Below are 20,191 nucleotides of genomic sequence, written 5' to 3'. Positions count from 1 at the left end.
TGTTTGCTCTTCACACTCGGATTCCCCTCTCCACGTGGGTAAATTGTTAGATGGTCATTTGCAGAGTCCCCGTGGTGATAGAAAGTGTGATAAAGCCTTCTGGCTCGATAAACCATTTATTGTAAGCTATGTTTGCGTTGGATGGGGAGGTCACGCGGAAAGGGGTAGGGGATGGGGGAGGGTGTTGCTTGGACATTCGTGAATTGGAACTGTTCTACATTAGTCCGGAACTTCAATGTCAATCTTCCAGTGGCTAGGGAGAAAACTGACTGTGATAGCCTGGAATTTCTGGTCTCGATCGTATCGCCACTGGTGTCTATTACGAGTTATGTCCCTTCTATGTCCTTCCTGTTGACCATTCAGATTCCACCTCTTATATCACTTGCAAAATATATGTGGTGATAAAACGTGTCTTACTTCGCATAAATGCATCAGATCATGTGAGCACCTTGATTAAAAACATGAAAAGATTTGGAAAACGTCTGTTGAGGTCGAGTTGGCGGTACACATGCTTTGCGGATCCTGCAATCGACCAAAATCTGTACGGCAATTTACGAACCGGAGAGCCAGCCAAAATACAACTCCATAATTCCAGCCTAGTTTGGTCAGTTAACTGCCTTGCCTCGGGAAGATTTCATGCTTCAATGAATGCGTCTCTGAAGACGGGGAGAGTGGATGTTCGGTGATTTGATGCTCGACTGCGTCATAGCAATACACGTTAAAAGATGGTACATGTTGGTTCACTGTCTGGCACTTGACATTAAGGGGAGAAAACAAGGACTGGTCGGCTCGGAGTCACACTTCACCTCACCGGAAGTACCACTGAAGAAAAGCATCCATTCGCAAACTTCACAACCCCCCTTACTAATCGATAGCAAAAGATGTAACCTACCAACAAGATCGCCCGGGAGTCCAGGTTTCTGGACTAATGGGGGTCCGCATTAATGGGGGTTCACTGTACCCACGTATTCAGGCCCTCGTTTGAATGATCATCGTTTTTTAACCCAATTCCTAAACACGTTACAAGATCCGCCAAAAGATTTACGACAGTGCATTGATATCAATTTAACTGAACATCGATCTGGGCAGTGAAGCATGCCATGTTTGGTAAATTCAGTGGAAATTCAATCAGTGTCGTGAACCTGTCCACCTTCCGTGTCCATGGCAGAGGCCAAGGAAATTCTATGAGAGTATTTGATCCAACTTGTGGAATACTGTTTACACCCACCAACGTGAATGTATGGTTTCCACATGCACGTTTAAGTTAGCGTTCCTCATGCCGTGATACTTGAGGGGGTGAGATTCGTGATGGAAGCCTCAGAATCAATCTGGCCGAGTGGTGTATTTTTGTGGAGGCGTGATCAATATTTTCCTTTCCTAATGAGGGTCTTCATGGTTATTTATAGTAAAACCTTATGAAGATGTTATTCTTCTGAAAAGCTTTTTCCTTGGATGGAAATTGCGTGCTACTCTGACCCTGCATTGAGTTTCAAATATTGATAATAATACGCTTTCGAAATGTCACGCTTGCATCCCAAGTACCAAGTTTTCCTATTGTTCTCGGTTCCTTAGGTTTGGTACCTCACAATCTGTTTATATAGGCCTGAAATGTGAAAGAGAGGGCGTTCTGTTTGCTGCTCATGATCAGGATCAGTCACTTCAAACTTCAAACCGTCAATGTGTGACTTTCCATCAAAATGTAGATTCTGAACGAATCTAATGAGACTGTCCAACACATTGTCAGTGGATGCCCAGCTTTGGCACAAACACAGTATCTTAAGCGACATGATGGCGTGGCTCGATCATTTTATTACCGTCTTCGCCATGCTTGTGGTTTTGACACAGAGGTCAATCCATGGAACGACCCAGAATATGTAGAGGTCGTCATGGAAAATGATAAATACAATGTTATTTGGAATAGGCCTGTATACAGCCTCAGACGTATCCAGGCCAACAAAATCTGATCTTGTCCTTTTTGATAAATCCAATGAAATCATTTATATTATTGAATTATCTGTCCCTTTTGACACTTATGTGATTGACAAGATTCAGATAAAACATGTCAAATATGCAGACCTCGCTTTCGAAATCGCACGCTTGCATCCCAAGTACCAAATTGTCTGAATCCCCATTGTTCTCGGTGCCTAAGGGTTTGGTACCTCCCAATCTGTTGACTGACATTGGGAGAGTACCCGAGTTTGCTACGAGGAATACAGCCCTTCTGACAGTCTGGGTAGGAAGGCTGCAGTGTTGGGGAGTCTTCACATTCTCCGAAAAGTTCTGGGTGGGTTTGACTAGGCAGCGCTTCCTGGGAGAAGTCTGGGCTGCGTGTAGAGGGGGCAAGGACCCTGGGCTGATGATGAACCTAACCAGCCTGACTGTGCCAGGATCACCCAAACCCTCTTTGCTGCAATTTTTATTTTAATCTGTAAATAATAATAATAAGAAATAATAATAATCATCAACACCATCTACTTGTAAAGCGCACAATTCATACGCAATGTTATCCCGAAGCTGTGCATTTTTATTATTACCCCGATCAATGGATCAGTGTGCACTCAATTCATCTTTCTCAGCTCCCTGGGGAGTATAGAACCCAAGCTACCTATGGTGCGCGAGAAATATAACTGACACTTAGCCATCTCTTCCCACTGGGTGCCCATTAACTGCTGTGTGAACAGAGGCATTTCCTACCCTTATCAACTAAGGGGGCGGTCGGGTAGCCTAGTGGTTAAAGCGTTAGCTCGTCACGCCGAAGACCCGGGTTCGATGCCCGACATGGGCACAGTGTGTGAAGCCCATTTCTGGTGTACCCAGCTGTGATATTGCTGGAATATTGCTAAAAGCGGCGTAAAACCTCTCACTCACTCACTCATCAACTAATCTCTAGTTTGCCTTGTTCAGACTTGATTACATACAAATAAATTGTATTAGCAACAAACCAAAACAATGAATGTTTACATTCTGTGTCTTGTAGGACTTTGTATTATATTTCAGATAGCTCTTTTCAGTTATTGATATGGAAATGCGAAAAAACAACTAGACTACATGTAATAGGTTTCTTTTTTTCCTGATAATTTCTGTGTGTTGAATATATATGTGATCTGGCAGTTTTGTATGTACATTGTTATATGCCTTTAAACTCCGATTACTTTGCATTCCTTAATTACAGAGCAACTTTCAAAATTGGACAGGAGGTTTTGATTCTGAAAAATCGTGATTTGCAGCATACAAAAAGCACAAATGTCAGGAACTTCGTATTTCTCTTTTCCTTATAATCCTGCAATCCTGCAATTCGTTTTCTAATGGAACCCAACTGAAAATGCATTTATTCCGGTCGCAGGCACACAAGCATAAATACCTCAAGTTGATATAAATCTAATGCTGAGAACTCTTGAAGACAGTACTCAGTGCGCGACCGCTGTCTCTCGTCACACCTATCCGTTCACGTAATTTCCCCTGACGACTAATATAGCCCACTTCGGGGGTCTTTCAATCAAACCTATTGCTCTCCTGAGAGGGTATTGTAAAACCATGTCATTCAAAGTAGTTTTTTGTCTAACACTGTTTTATTCGAAGAATATATTAGTTTAATTTTCGGCTTAACTTGTCAAAAGTCGCCAGTAGCTGGGGGGACGGTGTATATCTTACAGAAGGCCATGTTCCCATGATCACTGGTATGGTGGCCTGACTGTGGTTGATCCATTGCCCGTATATTATACGGCGTCGTCATGTCATAGTCTGATCTTTTTAGTGTTGAAAACGGCTTCTAAGTAAAACTGTGATATATAACTAATTATACTTTTATATGCCCTTCGCGACAGTTTAGTTATATGATATATAAGCATTATTGGTTTTAGTCACATAAATAGCTGCAATATTGACGATGGGACTAAACCAGAGAAGCTCATCTCTGTATTCTACGTATAGTTTGTTGTTTAACCCGCACTCAGCAATTTTACAGCTATATGACGGCGGTCTGTAAATAATCGTGCCTGGACCAGACAGTCCAGTGATTGACATCATGAACATCGATCCACGTAATTGGGATACGATGACATGCACCAAACAAGTCAACGAGCCTGACCACCCGATCCCGTTAGTCTCCTCTTAGGGCAAACATGGTCGCCGTTTACAGCAAGCATGGGTTGCTGAAGACTACTCAAGCCCGGATCTTCACGGGTCATTTCTGCGGACAGAAAACTCGTAAATATTTTATCTAGTAATAGCAGTACCAGTGAAGGGTGATAACAAAAATAATGTGCAGGTTATTTGTGTCCCGAAATTGATGCTTTACCCGGATGCGTCGTAATTCATGGATGTACTTGATGGCTGCAACAAGGACCTAAAGAGGGCAATTACAATATTTTCTCCAAAGGGATGATTTATGTCATCACGATAAAGGAGACAGCCCAAAATAGCAGTTACTTCTAGACTATGATTGGTGGAACTCGACACTGAAGTCGTTATTTTCGGCAGCCAAACGCATTTGTCTGTTGAGTGAAACTCTAAAAGGCATCGATAAACCTGGAGCTTATAACGTGGACCAGCTCATGCTGTGGTGCCATCGAGTGCCAGATGGTGGAATGGTCGCAAGTGTTGCATAATTCATCCGTTTACGTTGTATAACATATGACCTCAGTAACCCTTTATTCCTAATTATACGTCTTCTTGACACATCTTACATCACGTAAGGGAAAAATCGTTGTAGGCGTAAACTATGATGTGTACCTTAGTTAAACATTTATACATTCATTCAAGACCAAGAGTAATTTCATTTTTCTATTCCACGAATGGACATTTTCAAAGAAAAAAACATAGTCCATGAGCCAGCATTCACGAAGGTGAATGGGATGTGGGTTGTTTATTTCTTTTGAACATTAAATAACGGAAATGGTTGGAACTGATGACAGAAACCCATTACTATCACTGTACATTTACCGTTACATGTGGGTGATACATCTAACATACTTGAAACACGGAGGTGACAAGCACATCCTGTCAGTAGACTTGAAAGAATAGCACTGTCTTGCAGAACTGCTTTGCGCAACGACGGGGGAATAAAAGACATGGACGTACATACCATTCTTTTTGGTGAATCGAGGCATGTTTTTTTATGCCACGTGGCACTGATCTCACCACCAGAATGGAATTCTTCCCAAGCTGCTTTTATTATGGTGTTCTTTCACAGGCAATTATTTTTAATTGCTTGGTTTACTGAAATATTTTACAAAAACAGCCGTGGGGTCATGATGAAAAAACAAACTACGTCTGTGACAACATGTTGCTATTGATGTATTGACCCTATTGTCGATGGAGTTTCTCAGGAGAAGGTAGATTAAAAAAAGTCATTAACAAGTCGAAATGAACTTTCTCACTATACAGACCAACTTTGACTTTTTGTTTTATCAATACAGAAAGAAGTTATTAGATTTGGTGTGAATGAAAAAGAACGGTTCTTTACATGTTAATTCTAGGCCATAGAGCGAGAGACAGACAGACGGACAGACACACTGATAGACAGACAGACACACACACATATATACTAATGACAAAAAAAGGGAACTACTAGTATTGATTTGAATGTAGCTGTCGTTGAGGTGTACATTTATAATACCGTTACTCGGCATCTGAATGCAATTTCTAACCACAATGAAATTTCACATCTGCATGAATAACACGTGATGCACGTGATGCACCTGAAAGCAAGGCGGCCTCTGAAGGGTGGATACCCTAACAGCTCACAATAGGCGGCACAGATTGAGATGGGCAAGGCAACACCGTGCATTGGCTGTGCGTCAATGGCGTTATAATACAGGCGTTTACAGACGAATCAAGGTTTTGTCTCCGATGGCAGTAAACGCCTTGTGCCGACAAGCCAAGGAACATAAACGAGGCGAATCTACCAATATATATATATACCTGTTTACAGTTATAGTCAATGATAGAGACAACCTTTTACAAGATCTATATGCCGCTTGAATTTGGATACTATTTGAAGCATATGTTTTCTATTATGTTTTGTTGTGTTTTCGATTCGTCCTTCACCAGTGGCAGATTTTATTGATAGCTGTCAATACTGCGAATGATATAAAATATGACAGTATAGCTCCGTACTCAGTTGATGTTGAATCAACTCATCCTTAGGATATATGTGTCTGGGTATTGCTGTTACGTTCATCTGAAATATAACTCTCATGTTATTCCATTGCCTCCGTGGTGTATTGGAAAGAGCGTCTGACGGAGAGCGGAAGGTCGGTGGTTCGTTAAACGGTAGCACTTTTTGTTGCCCTGCCTGACCTTCGGGATTAAGGACTGGTCGGATCGGAGTCGGTATACTGTGTCTGAGTGGGGTATCAATGTAAAACTGCGGCATGGTATCTCAGTGGGCTAGCACTATCAAGCCGGCATTAGTCCGGGGACACACACACACACGCACGCACGCACGCACGCGTACGTGCACGTCGCTATATAAGTACACTCATCTTACACGCGACGTTTTCGGCTATAGTATTACTCACGCATTCAAACAAACACACATCCATTTTTACATCCAAGACAATAGTCATTACTACAAGCTGTAGAGATTCCGGGATAGAGAAGCTCCCCGCAAACTCTGCTTGTCGTGAGAGGCGACTTCTGTAGACATCAGGTGGTCAGGCTTGGTGACAAAGTTGCTAGTGTGAACCCCGATGTCGTGGAACATTGCCTACAAGATCACCAGCTGTTTTGTCTGGCCCATACTATTTACATACCGCCGTTATACAGCTGAGTATTCCTGATAGATTGTCCAACAACAAACACACAAACGAACAAACAAACAGAACTACGTGCTTTAGAAGCTCCGCTGCATTATGTTTCAAGTGCTGCAATCAAATCAGCGCTGACCAAATATAGAAAGCTCTTTCAATTAAACAACATTACAGAACAGGAACGGTACCAGCACTCAACTATAATTTTCGTCGTAACACTCCTAACAATTTGCAACACAATTACTGAGAAGGAACTCGATACGGGAATAATGTTTTCGCGGGGTTCCCTAATTGAAATTTGCAACGTTTCTTGAACGTGTATTGGACATCACTCAGTCCAACGCCCGCGGTAATTGCTCTAGATTTGATTCAAACTAAAAATAACCGCTCAATCGTCTCATTATACCTCGATAACAGTTCCTGTACAAACGATAAACCATTTACCAACCGACATAAACTTGGCGATCGTGGATGTCAGTAAACATTACCGCTGAATAGCAATCTAACCTCCGAGTTAACAAGAAAAAAATGAAGTCATGTCTCGTTTATTGCTGGTTGTACTGCTGCTTTCTGCAGCTTGTGAATGAACGTTGTTCAGACATTGAGTTGGATCTCTATTCATGACCATTCGCGTGGTCGTGGGTTTTTTGTGCGTGCAGTGGTTGGCAAGAGAACCCTTCGTGATGCGAATCAGAAATTCAGCAAATGACGAATGTCTCTTTCAATTCGTGTTTGTAATGTTTGTGTGCTTTTTTCGCTGTTAGGAATGCTTTTTGGCTGACGTCTGTTTGGTAAACATCGTAACTGTTATACATGATTATGCAAGGAGAGTTCAATGGCTTTCCAAGGAGCGTCATTTCTTCTCAGGCAAAACTTTAAAGTCTCTATATATCCCGTCGTTATATTACAACAAATTTTAAAATCAGTGTGTTATCATTTTCTGACTTTCAATAGTGATGGTGAAATTATGTGATGATATGATTTCTCAGATTCCTATGTATGCTGAAAGAGTCTACTGAACTGGAGCGGGGGTCGGGGTGGGGGTGGGGTGGGGTGGGGTGGTGGTTGTGGGTGGGGGTGTCTTTCTAGTTCTGTGGCTTGTTTGTACTAGATATACTAGATGACAACGTGAAGTGAGGCTGAGATTTCAGATTTATTTTAGTTATATTATCCCAGTGGTTTAAGCGTTCGCTCGTCACGACGACGCGGGTACCTTGTGTGTAGCGCAGTTCTGGTGTCCCAGTCGTGGTGTTGCTAACAGCGGCGAATACCACACTCACACACTCTATTACGACTTGTCAGTTTAAAGTAAAACGAAGCCCAAAGTGACATAATTCGTTTACGTTTACGTCCTTGATTGAAATTATAAGCACATGTGTGATGTTCTCAGATCAGTATTATGGGATTCGAACACATGAATATGATGTTTGCACTGTTGAGAACAAGAAGTGGTTATCCTATGGTGATGTATTTGATATCATAGGTGATACTACACACATGAAAGATACCTTACAACAGGAGACGTACACACGGCGGTCGCAATTTCATGGACTTCAAGAGAATATTTTCAATTGCCTATCAGTGTTCATGTATATGGCTTTCAAACTGTTCGATGTCAAATCATTGCTTCAATGATTTGGGGATTGTTTCTTTTCTTTACACTTTACATGTCTAACGACTCTTGTACAAAAGTTGTTTGATAAAGGTTACAACATTCAAGTGCTAGACAATGTATGAAAGGCATGTGGAGGAAATGTCCCATTTGACGCATCCGTGACACACAATGATGTCCGATGCAATTCCCTATTCGCAACCACCTGATGTCTTCACTATTTGATGTGGTCGCTATCGTACAATCAACTCTGTGTTTGGCAGAGAGTTCGTATGGACATGGAAAGGGTTTGTCGCTTGTGTTAACATTACATGTATTGTTTCTATTTCCAGCTTGGCCGTGTGGACTGCATGAAGATGTGCCTGCACAAATGTCTCTCCGACCCGTCCACGACCTGTCTCTCGGAGCTGTCCAGTCTACTGTCCTATGCAATACAGTGTAGACAGGTACGTCTTGCAGCTTATTGCATTTTTACTTCCAGAGTAATGCCTCCGTCTTCATTGTTTGTTTGGCACCTGATGAAACATGTCCGTTGTTTTGTATCCAGAGTATTGAAAATTCTCTAAATTAGGTATTTTACAGATGACTTGATTTCATTTTCGGTGGTAAGCGACCCACTATTTAATGTTTGAAACAAACTCAATTGTTCTAGAAATAAAAGAAAGAAAACAATAATTTATTCTAGAAAATATATAAGAACAACAGCAAAATAACGTATTTTTCAAGAAAGGCGCCGCGATTCGCTGTGCAGAGTTGCGTCCCTTGAGCACGTCAGAAACCTATGACTGTGGGTTCGAATCCCGGTTCGCCCCGATTATGTGTCTAGGTTTGTAAGCACCATACCCGTGCTCTCGTGGGTATCACCGAAGTGGTAAACGTCTAAGACCTGCATCACTTCGGGCTTTCCTCCCACGTTAAGCTGACACGCCGCGATATAACTGCAATACTGTTAAATGCGGCGTTAAGCCCAACTCACCCACTCACTCGCTCACTCACTCACTCACTCATTGCCTCACTCAGTACACGCACGAAGTCAACCACGAAATCACCCACTCACTCACTCAATGTAAAATTAAATTTTCCGTTCTTGAATACCCAAATGAACCCAAAAGAATACCCTATCTTGGCTACCATACGTTCCCGGGTTTTTCTGTCAATGCTCATGATGTAGTCGGAATCGCACAATCGACTCTGCTTTTGGCAGATATTTCGGATGAATATGGTAAGGGTTTTGTCGCTGTTATTTATCTGAGAAAGGCATGACGTCAGTCTCGAATGGTATGACCTCATGATACAATTGATAATGTCATTGTTTTTGCTTTCACGGCAACACGCTTGATTTGTAGAATTCTGAGAAACGGAACTAATATAACGACAGATAGTGATCAAACCTAATATATAATTAATGCGGCATTCGTTTCGCCAAGCCGGATGGCATTTTTTTCAAATTTGGGATTGAGAAAGAGAAGTACTCATGCGCACGCAGCTAATGACGTCACGAATTCCGGAATCCCATTCCATTTAACAACGTTTTTAGATCAATCAGATTGTTGCACGCTCCAATTTCTCATAAAAAATACAGATGTTATTGCTCAGAAAGCACACGCACAACAATGAGCGTAGCTTCCCGCTCACGAACATCAACTTAGGGGAGGGCACATCTCACCGTAGCGGCGCTTTCGCAGCTCATATCTAACTAGCGTTTTACCAACGCAGTACCAGTCTGGGGGAAATTAACTTTCTCCTGCAGACATGGTTGGTCATCGAGATCAGCTTTAGCAGTTGTGTGTTGACTGAGTGACTGACATGGGTTTATTTGTTTGTTTGTTTGTTGTTTAACGCCGCTCTCAGCAATATTCCAGCTGTATGACGGCGGTCTGTAAATAATCGAGGCTGGACCCGACAATCCAGTGATGTTATGAGCATCAATCCACGCAATGGGGATCGATGACATACATCAACCAAGTCAGTGAGCCTGACCAACCGATCTCGTCTGTCGCCGATTACGACAAGCATAGAGAGAGAGAGAGAGAGAGAGAGAGAGAGAGAGAGAGAGAGAGAGAGAGAGAGCATTAACCTTGGACGCGACGTGAAATCGCATTTCACCTGACCTGACATCGAGGTGATAAGCAATGGGATCGAACGGTCAAGAAATGGTGGCTATTCTTAAATCCAAGATGGCCGCCAAAACGTAGGATAAATATTATGAGTTTATTGTACCTGAGCCTGAAGAAAGCACAACATTAGAGTAGAGTAGTAATAAGTCGCTCTTAGAAATATTCCAGCAATATCACAGCAGGGGGACACTGGAATTGGTGATGACCTTATGACATTATTACACTGGCTGTGGTTTTACACCGCTTTTAACAATATGCAGCCACGTCACATCGCGGAGCTCCAGAAATGGGTTTCACACATTGTACCTCTGTGGGGAATAGAACCCAGGCCTTCCTTGTGACGAGCGAACAGTCTAACCACGGGCTACCCCACCTCTCCTATTAATAAAGTGTATCAACATATATTAATAACAAAAGTGAAACGATTATACGTCATTACCTGAGGTGGGCGAGTAATGTTTTACGCTGCTTTTAGCAATATTCCAACAATATCACGGCGGGCAAAACCTGAGTTAACACTACGGATGTGTACGCTCTGGCTTCTGGCGTTACTGCCCTATAAAGTTGATGAACATCATGATTCTCATGTTTCTTCTTTTTTTTTTTACCAGGACGCAATGGCGGGTATACTTCTAGATCATCTCTCAACTCTCACAGCTGGTTCTACGAAGCCCATGCCGTTGCGAGAAAAGCGGGGTAACCCGAGTCACGTGGCGGCGAAACGTGACGACATCACTAGCCTTCAGGTATGTTTTGTTTCAAGGTCAAGGACATTCAAATAATCACGCGACGTCGCACGGGCTACATTTCGAGTCGCGAGGTCAAGGCTTGCGAAAGAAGCCTATTTTCATTACACTTTTTGTCAGTTATCATCCGTTAATGTCAAGAATCTTAAAGTCCTATTGTCTAGAAAGTTTTCGGGTCAGAACGACTCTTAATGATATTGAAACTTTTTACTTTCTCCATAAATAATGAATGCTTCGCTTTTTATCAATCCTGATGTCAAACGAAATTGTTGGTTATAAAAGCTCTTTAGAAATCCCAAGGACGTATGGCGCTTTGTGCAAATGTATGGTAAATGTATATAATCGTGTGTATGTTTGCTTGCTTGTTTAACGCCGCACTCAGCAATATTCCAGCTTTTTGACGGCGGTCGGTGTATAATCGAGTCTTTACCAGACGATCCAGCGATTGATATCATGAGCATCGATCCACGCAGTTGGGATTCGAAGACATGTATCGACTAAGTCAGCAAGCCTGACCACCCGTCCCGCATAATCGCCTCTTAGGGCAAGCATGGGTTGCTGAAAACTGTAAATAATCTAATCTGGTCGAGACATACCACTGTTAGATCCCAATCAATTCCATGGGGTCAGGACCAAAGTCATCATGGAGCACATTAGGACCACCCAATCCCTGTATCATTCCCTCGTGGAAGAAACCCGGACCAACTCTACCAATAATTCCGACCTCTATAATCCCGAGAGTGTGTTGAAATGTGTTCTACCATCCAACTTGAGTTGGAGCATAACGCTTCACATAACGCTTCAGATGACGCTTCACATAAAGCTTCAGATGACGCTTCTCATGACGCTTCACATAATGCTTCAGATGACGCTTCACATAATGCTTCAGATGACGCTTCACATGACGCTTAACATAACGCTTCAGATGAGGCTTCACATGACGCTTCACTTAACGCTTCACATGACGCTTCACATAATGCTTCAGATGACGCTTCTCATGACGCTTCACATAATGCTTCAGATGACGCTTCACATGACGCTTCTCATGACGCTTCACGTAATGCTTCAGATGACCTTCATATGACGTTTCACATAATGCTTCAGATGACGCTTCACATGACGCTTCACATAAAGCTTCAGATGACGCTTCTCATGACGCTTCACTTAATGCTTCAGATGACACTTTTCATGACGCTTCAGATGACGCTTCACATAAAGCCCCACAAGACGCTCCAAACGATGCTTCAAATAACGCTTCAGATGACGCTTCACATAACGCTTCTCATGACACTTCACATAATGTTTCACATGATGCTTCACACGGCGCGTCGTTAACGCTTCAAACGACACTTCACACGATGCATCACAGAACGCTTCACATGACGCTTAACATGAAACATTACATAAAATACACATAAGAAATGTCTACCCAATAGTCTACTCAGTCTACCCACCAACCTTACACCGACTATTAATGGTGGCTTCCATACAGCCATGGCGCTGTGAAAGATTCATGACTTGAACACTGCTACATATTACACCCACTGAACCTAGATTCCCCCAACTCTTACAATCATGCGGTACTGACCAAGAGGGTGTTTACCGTCCCTGATCCCTCACAGTGTCAAAGGCGAGGAAATAGATGATAATACAGTGATCATTGTCTGATATGCGGAAGACTTGCTTTTCAATACATAAATGTGTTTTCACGAAACGCTAACGACAGAATTTTAATTACAAATATAACGTTAAAAGCTTTATTTTTAAAATGGACGACATTGCACAGTGAAAATATATTCTTTCATAAAAGAAAAATTCGAATTAATTCAGTAATTCGTTTCAAGAACGATGTCTCTCTATATTTGAGTCAAATTTTCTGTCACGCGATCTTTCTACTTTGGCATGGAATCGATTACGGCCTCAATTTGGAACCCAGGTAAAAAGTAGTCATTTGACGCAGGCGCCATTATCCACGGCAGTGTACATTGTATTTTCTCTGCCTACTCAGAAAGCAATTTGCAGAGTGATAGCACTCATAACCAAAGAACTATGTCCCTGTAATTGGCAGGGTAAAATACAGAAGCACATGTGCGGCTTGAAGGTAATAATAACGCATGAGGTCGTTGACGACCCGCCATTAACAATTCTGAGGTGGTGTCGGTTTGGTTGGGGATTGGGATTTTGGCTACAGACAGAAGATTGTTTCGGATACTACGACATATAGGATTTATATTTTTTGTTTTTTGCTTTCTTTTTGTTTTTACAAATTTAATATATGTGACAAAGCTCTTTCCATATTCATAAATACTATTCCGACTATATCGCGAGCATGTGTCAACAAATCACTATCAAATAGTGGTTGTACGATGTGTTTGCGAAAAGGTGAGCGTATCTGCCCCACAGGTGGCACCCGTCACAAACACATGCAAAGGCAAGTCAACTGTTCATCTGAAAAACAACACCAGGGGAACATATGGTACAAGTTCAAAGAGGGAATAGGATCGGACATCATTCTTGTCACTGATGCAGCAAATTTGGAAATGTCCTCCACATGTCTACCATTATACTTTTTGAACTTCTGAACAAGAGTCGTATGACGCACTTTGACATTTTGGAAGAAAGAGCCTGCTCGATTGTACCTCCAAAGTTGAGAAATGTAAACACCAACACAGTGTTTTCTTGACATCCAGCATCTAAGAATATTTTGAGAAAACCCTGAGGACAAAACATGTTAGGTTTTCGAAAAGACTCCGATACAACACGACCAAATATCAAATGGTCTTCAGAAACAAACCAAGTAAATTTTGTTACAGCTCTGGCTCGCCACGCACAAGACCCGAGTTCGAGTCTCCTTATGGTCCCAATGCCTGAAACACTCTTGGTGTTACTCGTCCTAACACAGCTAAAAGCTAACTCACTAATCCGCAAAAATGCCAACCTTCTGATTCGGAGCATCACGATACTCGAACGAGGGTCATCGTATTTGACGACTGGCCACAAATGTCCTCTAGTCTGTTTTGGCATCTTTTGTAATCGTGAAGCATGTGTTAATGAACCAAATAGTGATGTCACTACCACACCCCACCGGTGTCACCCGACACAAACACATGCAAAGGCAAGCCAATTGTTCATTCGATAAAACATGGGGCTACACGAAACAAGTGAAACTAGGGTTTTACATCGCACATAATTGTTGTCAATGATGATTCAAATATAGAACTGTCCTCCGCATGTTTACCATAAAGCTTTGCAGGGTCCTTGAAGTTGTTTGATCAATAGTCGAATGACGCTCTTTGAAATCGTCAAAGCCATGCGTCTTTGCTCCATTGTTCATTGTTAATATTGACGGTGATACATGTTTTGTTTCATTCCAGAGGCTGGTGGAAATGGGATTTGACGTCACTTCCGCCCCGATTGGACAAAATCGTCCAATCAATGTCGCGTACAACCACGACAGTCAAACCAGCTTCCGGTATCTCCTTCTGTTACAGGTTCTGGAGACTGTCTTGAAAGAGACGATGTCATTGGAAGAATTAAAAGACAGGTAACCAAAACCATTTTGGTATGTGTGGGCGATGGGGTTTAAGCTAAAAATCCGTTCGATCCTCACATGGGTACAACGTGGAAATCCCATTTCTGACGTCCTTCGTTGTTGTATTGCTATGAACGGCGTAAAACAGTACTCACTCACTGTTATCGGTCGAGTAATTTAAACTATTTTCGTAACTCATCTGTATTTATTACACAAACTGCACAAATATGGAACATATGTAAACAGCCCAAAATATCAGTTTTTGAAATACCGCGTCCCTCAAAGAAAACAATGAAATATTATCTAAAGGAAGAATTTTACTAGCGATATTTTGTGTGCGCTGGACCATTTTCTAAAATAGTTTTGCTCAAAATTTTACTAATGGTTAGTTATAAAGAAAGATGGTATAGAGAGTTGCGTGCACTGGAATAAGTATAAAATATACATTATCTTGAGATAAACATCAAGGATTTATCAGAGCAGGTCAAGTATATTTTTTATCCGTGATAGACATTCTTCCGTTTGGTGCCAACGTAATAACTTATGTTCAAAACCAGTGGCACCACAGTTCTGAAAAACTACAGCGTGTCGTAAATTACGTTTTAAAAAACTAAACACATTATCTTGTATATGTGAAATTGAATTCGCTGCCGTAATGCGACTTACAGATTGCCTTATGTTTTTTTCAAGTATGGTGATGAACAGAATAACCAGCTGTAAATGAAACCAGTTCAGAAATGAGCCATGCTATCTCTCTTGTTGAGTCTACCTTCTGATATCGTGTACCCCTTGGGAGCATCGGGGCCCAGTAGGACACCGCAGTTTGCAAGGTTCTGTTCCCGAGGCATGCCGTGCCTATGGTTGAGGGTTCGAATCCCAGATTAAATATTATAACATGATAGATGTTGTCGTTGTTTATTGTGTAACACGGCACTCAGCAATATTCCAGATACATAACGGAGGTCTGTAAATTATCGAATCTGGGCCTGACAATCCAGTGATTGACGTCATGAGCATCGATCTACGCAATTGGGATACGATGACATGCATCAACCAAGTCAGCGAGGCTGACCACCCTATGCCGTTAGCCTCTTATGCCAAACATAGTTGCCTCTTTACGGCAAGCATGGGTTCCAATAACCAATGACATTTGTTCTCCGTGTAGGTCCGTTATAGCACTGATATTTCGTATCCCGCGGGCCGTCGTGACGTAACTGTTTAAAGTGGCTCATAACCAACTTTAAATACCACCTAATCTCCAAACTTTCATCTTCCCAAGGCAAAAGAGTTATCTGACTATAAAATCCAGTTTCCACCCTTGCCGAACTAGCCTGGAATTATGTAGATATATTTTAGCTGAAATAACGAGTCTACAAATTGTCCAATTAAAATCGCGTTACGAAATCGACATTCAGTTCTTAAACAACATGGCGACTGCCGTGCAGATTTAGGTCGATTGCAGGATTTGCAGATTATGTGTACCGTTAACTGGACGTCGACAGAGGTTTTCAAAGTCTTTACGTGTTTTTGATGAAAGTGCTCCAGTAATTTGATTTACTTCGGGAAGTAAGACCTATTTTATTCCAATAAATATCCTGATTATCGATCAAACCGTCTTGATTGGGAGCCGCCATTTTGTTTGAAGGAGATGCAAGTTATATGAGAGTTGGAATCTGATTGGTCAATAGAAGGGACATAGAAGGGACCTAGCTCGTAATGGTCACAGATTGCGCTACGATCGAACCTCGAAATATCAGCCTTGTTCAGCATTGGTGGAACCTGGACCTTTAAGCCAGTTAACGCTCTTGCCCCGGGAATATGCCGAGCTATTTTTGAGTGAGTTTGGTTTTATACCGCGTGCTTCGTCATACCAGCCATGTGATGACGAAGGACACCAAGAGAAGACATCACACCATGTACCCATGTCGGGAATCGAACCCGAGTAAAGGAAATGCTTTAATCAGTAGGCTATCCTGACACCCCACTCCTCACCAGTAATTACCTGCCAAGGATTACGTGATGTTCTTTCTGCGACAGCGGCGATAGCCTTCTGGTTAAAGCATTTGCTCGTCACGCCAAAGTCCCGGATTCGATTCCCACATGGGTGCCCTGTGTGAAGCCCATGTCTCGTGTCCCCTGCCATGATATTGCTGGAATATTGCTAAAAGCGGAATAAAACCAACTTACTCGCTAACTCTCTGCCTGACAGTCTCTTCATATCCCAACTGCAACAAACATTCCTGGCTAAACCATTATAAAGAAAGTTAATGCAACGCTTGCTGTATCTGTTCACACTAATCATCAATGTTTTTTAATCCTACATCATTTTTCCAACGAAAAACATATTTTTTTCTTTTCAAGGTATTATACTCACGTATAAATACAGTAAATGGAAATCGATTTTTCCAATGACATGTTTTGTGTCTGTTTCTTGGCAATTGCTGCTTGACTACCCTTTCAGGTGTTTCTTTCCATCATGTGATGTTTGTTAGTTATAAGTCTCAGTGTGAGGGACCGCCTCCGTGGTCTAGTGGTAGAGGGTTCGCCCTGAGAACGGAAGGCCGGGCGTTCGATCCCCGGCCGAGTCATACCAAAAGACAGATGGTACTTGTTGTTACCCTGTCTGACGCTTGGCATTAAGGGGCTAAAACAAGGACTGGTCAGTATACTATTTCTGAGTTTGGTATTCAAGTTGAACTGCGGCATGGTATGGCAAGGTACAAGAATCGGCATTAGTCCGGACAAGTACAAGCAGCCACACATATTGCTGCAAAAATACTGAACGCGACGTTAAACTCAATTTCACCGACGCTTCCATAAAAATATGTTGTCGGTTGTCGTTCCTCCATTTTTTGAGGAAGCCTCAGCGGAGGATCATGAGTGCTGACTTTGTGACCTGGCAATTAGGTGCCTCACTCCGAGAGTGTGGGGGGACTCACCCCAAAATACTAAGATGTGTACTTTGCTAAGACAGCGTAAATCCAAAATAAACATTTGTTACATTTGACCATTTTCTAAATGGCATGTGTTTTCGTAGTTCCGAGTATTCTCTCGTTTTTCAAGTTTCCCTCCTTTTCACTATTAACACCAAAACACTAAAATTGATTATTCAAACTATTCATTTTCACCACTACTGACAAACCATTCATGTTGGGCATATTTCCTAACAAACAAAAATATAGTATCAACTGCTGGTACACCACTGTCACATAATTCTTTTTATTAAACTGCGGCGTTGTATATCAGTGGGCAAGCACCAGAATTGGTGACTTTTATAAACTAGTCCCAGTGTGATTTGGATTATTTCAAGGAGCACGGTTTACATAGCAGATTACGTAAAGTATTACGATAAAAATAAGTCTAAGAAAACACAAACACTCTCCAGTGGGTCCGCCTTGGTGCGTCTCTAGACCTCAGAACCAACACCAGAAACAAACATATGATTCCCAATAAAACACACGGACATGAAAAGCCTGTATCTCACAACCAACTCTCTTTCTCTCGTAATTAAACGTCGGCTACCCATTCTTTCCCAACACACTCGTTTTCTCAGAGCCCATTCTCATAAACCGAAACCTAATTACTTAGCAAAAGGCGCGAAACAACGACACGATGTATATTTTACAAATTCTCCACGTATCTTTGACGCCAGGAACCCTTTTGTTGAAAGGGCAAGTAAGGTTGTGTTACGTCCAGCGTCTACTGAAATGTGTTTTTCAGTTAAATATGGAAACGTCATTAATAGGAAATCGTGATTTGTGATTGCAGATATGGAGTTGCAGATGCTGAGAGGAGAAGGGGGAGAGACTGGGTGAGTGTTTGTCTGCTTACATTAACACGTGAACTGTATAGGAACAGCCCTGTTACAGGGCCCACATTTTAGTTTAAGAGAGACAGACAGAATTCGTTTCGTTTCCTGCTTTTAGCCTTACTGTTTTTTAACTGGATCCAAAGGCATATTTTTGTAACCCCACCCTGCCAAGAATTTCAAATACTCGCTCCTTAATTTAGGACAAAAGTTTTTATCTCACCTTACATTAAACTACTAGCTTCTGATTGGCAATTAATTTCCATGTAGCCGCTAATGTCGCCCCTAAGAAACACATCGGAACACACCTTAGATAACTTGCTTATCTCGCATAACTATCGTTGAGCTGAAATGAACCCATGTTTATGCGATCGCATTCGGTAAAGGGAAGTAACTCGATTCGTTTGCGTTATCTACCAGCTATCAAACTGGCTGAGTCAAATCAGCTTTGGACATATATTCCGGGTCTGTATGAATATATGTCGGTGAGATAAATTTGTTGTCAACTGATCCCTTGGGGCATATATGGTATGATGTACCTTGTGTGTACTCTGACGGCTCGGGGTACATAGGCAAACATAAAGGGTACACCACACCATGTCCTCCTGAAGATCAGTTGACAACGTTTATTGTGATAAGAATATTACATGTTTACGTTAACGAAAATAAATAACTGTAATGTCGATCTTTATTAACCATACTATTATATCAATAAATCAAAACGACTCAAAACCTTTTTGCTGTAAATGATAATTAAACCATTTCTCTCTCCCCCCCCCCCCCCCCCTTTGTTTGTCTGTACAGATAACGGCTAAAGTGCAACTCCTTAAGAAGGCTCATAGCCAGTACCAGAAACTGCTGGCCCGACACACGACACTGGCCCGAAAATGTACAGACATCGTAGAGGACATGATTGAAGACAAGGAAAACAGGTGAGGCATGCTGAGGAAAACAGGCTAGATATACTGGGGAAAACAAGTGAGATATACTGAGGAAACAGGTGAGAAAGACTGGGGAAAACAGGTCAGATATACTGAGGAAAACAGGTGAGATATGATGTGGAAACAGGTGAGATATACTGGGGAATACAGGTAAGCATGCTGAGGGAACAGGTGAGATATACTGAGGAAAACAGGTGAGACATGCTGAGGAAAACAGGTGCGTTATGCTGAGGAAACAGGTGAGATATACTGGGGAAAACAGGTGAGATATACTGAGGAAAACAGGTGAGATATACAGGGGAAAACAGGTGAGATATACTGAGGAAAACAGGTTAGATATACTGGGGAAAACAGGTGAGATATACTGAGGAAAACAGGTGAGGTGAGATATACTGGGGAAAACAGGTGAGATATGCTGAGGAAACAGGTGAGACATGCTAAGGAAACAGGTGAGATATACTGGGGAAAACAAGTGAGATGTGCTGAGGAAAACAGGTGAGATATACTGAGGAAAACAGGTGAGATATGCTGAGGAAAACAGGTGAGATATACTGAGGAAAACAGGTGAGATATGCTGAGGAAAACAGGTGAGATATACTGAGGAAAACAGTAAGGAAACAGGGAAGGTACAGCAGAGAAACATATTAAAGACAACAGATGAGTTTAAGTAAGGAACGCGCACA

General features: G+C 42.0%; 1 protein-coding gene across 1 annotated transcript in view; it reads left to right on the top strand.

The window, feature by feature from the left end:
* LOC139460619 (uncharacterized) overlaps positions 1-20,191 on the top strand; it is a 94,406-nt gene that overhangs the window by 24,886 nt on the left and 49,329 nt on the right. The window contains exons 6-10 of the mRNA XM_071242087.1: positions 8,697-8,810; positions 11,093-11,227; positions 14,602-14,771; positions 18,528-18,570; positions 19,372-19,499. Of these exons, the coding sequence (XP_071098188.1) occupies positions 8,697-8,810; positions 11,093-11,227; positions 14,602-14,771; positions 18,528-18,570; positions 19,372-19,499 (590 nt within the window). The remainder of the gene's footprint in view (positions 1-8,696; positions 8,811-11,092; positions 11,228-14,601; positions 14,772-18,527; positions 18,571-19,371; positions 19,500-20,191) is intronic.

This window comes from Haliotis cracherodii, unplaced genomic scaffold, assembly GCF_022045235.1.
Source record: "Haliotis cracherodii isolate W230 unplaced genomic scaffold, xgHalCrac1.p SCAF_14, whole genome shotgun sequence".
Taxonomy (NCBI): Eukaryota; Metazoa; Mollusca; class Gastropoda; order Lepetellida; family Haliotidae; genus Haliotis; species Haliotis cracherodii.
Note: the sequence above shows the minus strand (reverse complement) of the source record. Positions and strands in the feature narration are given on the sequence as shown.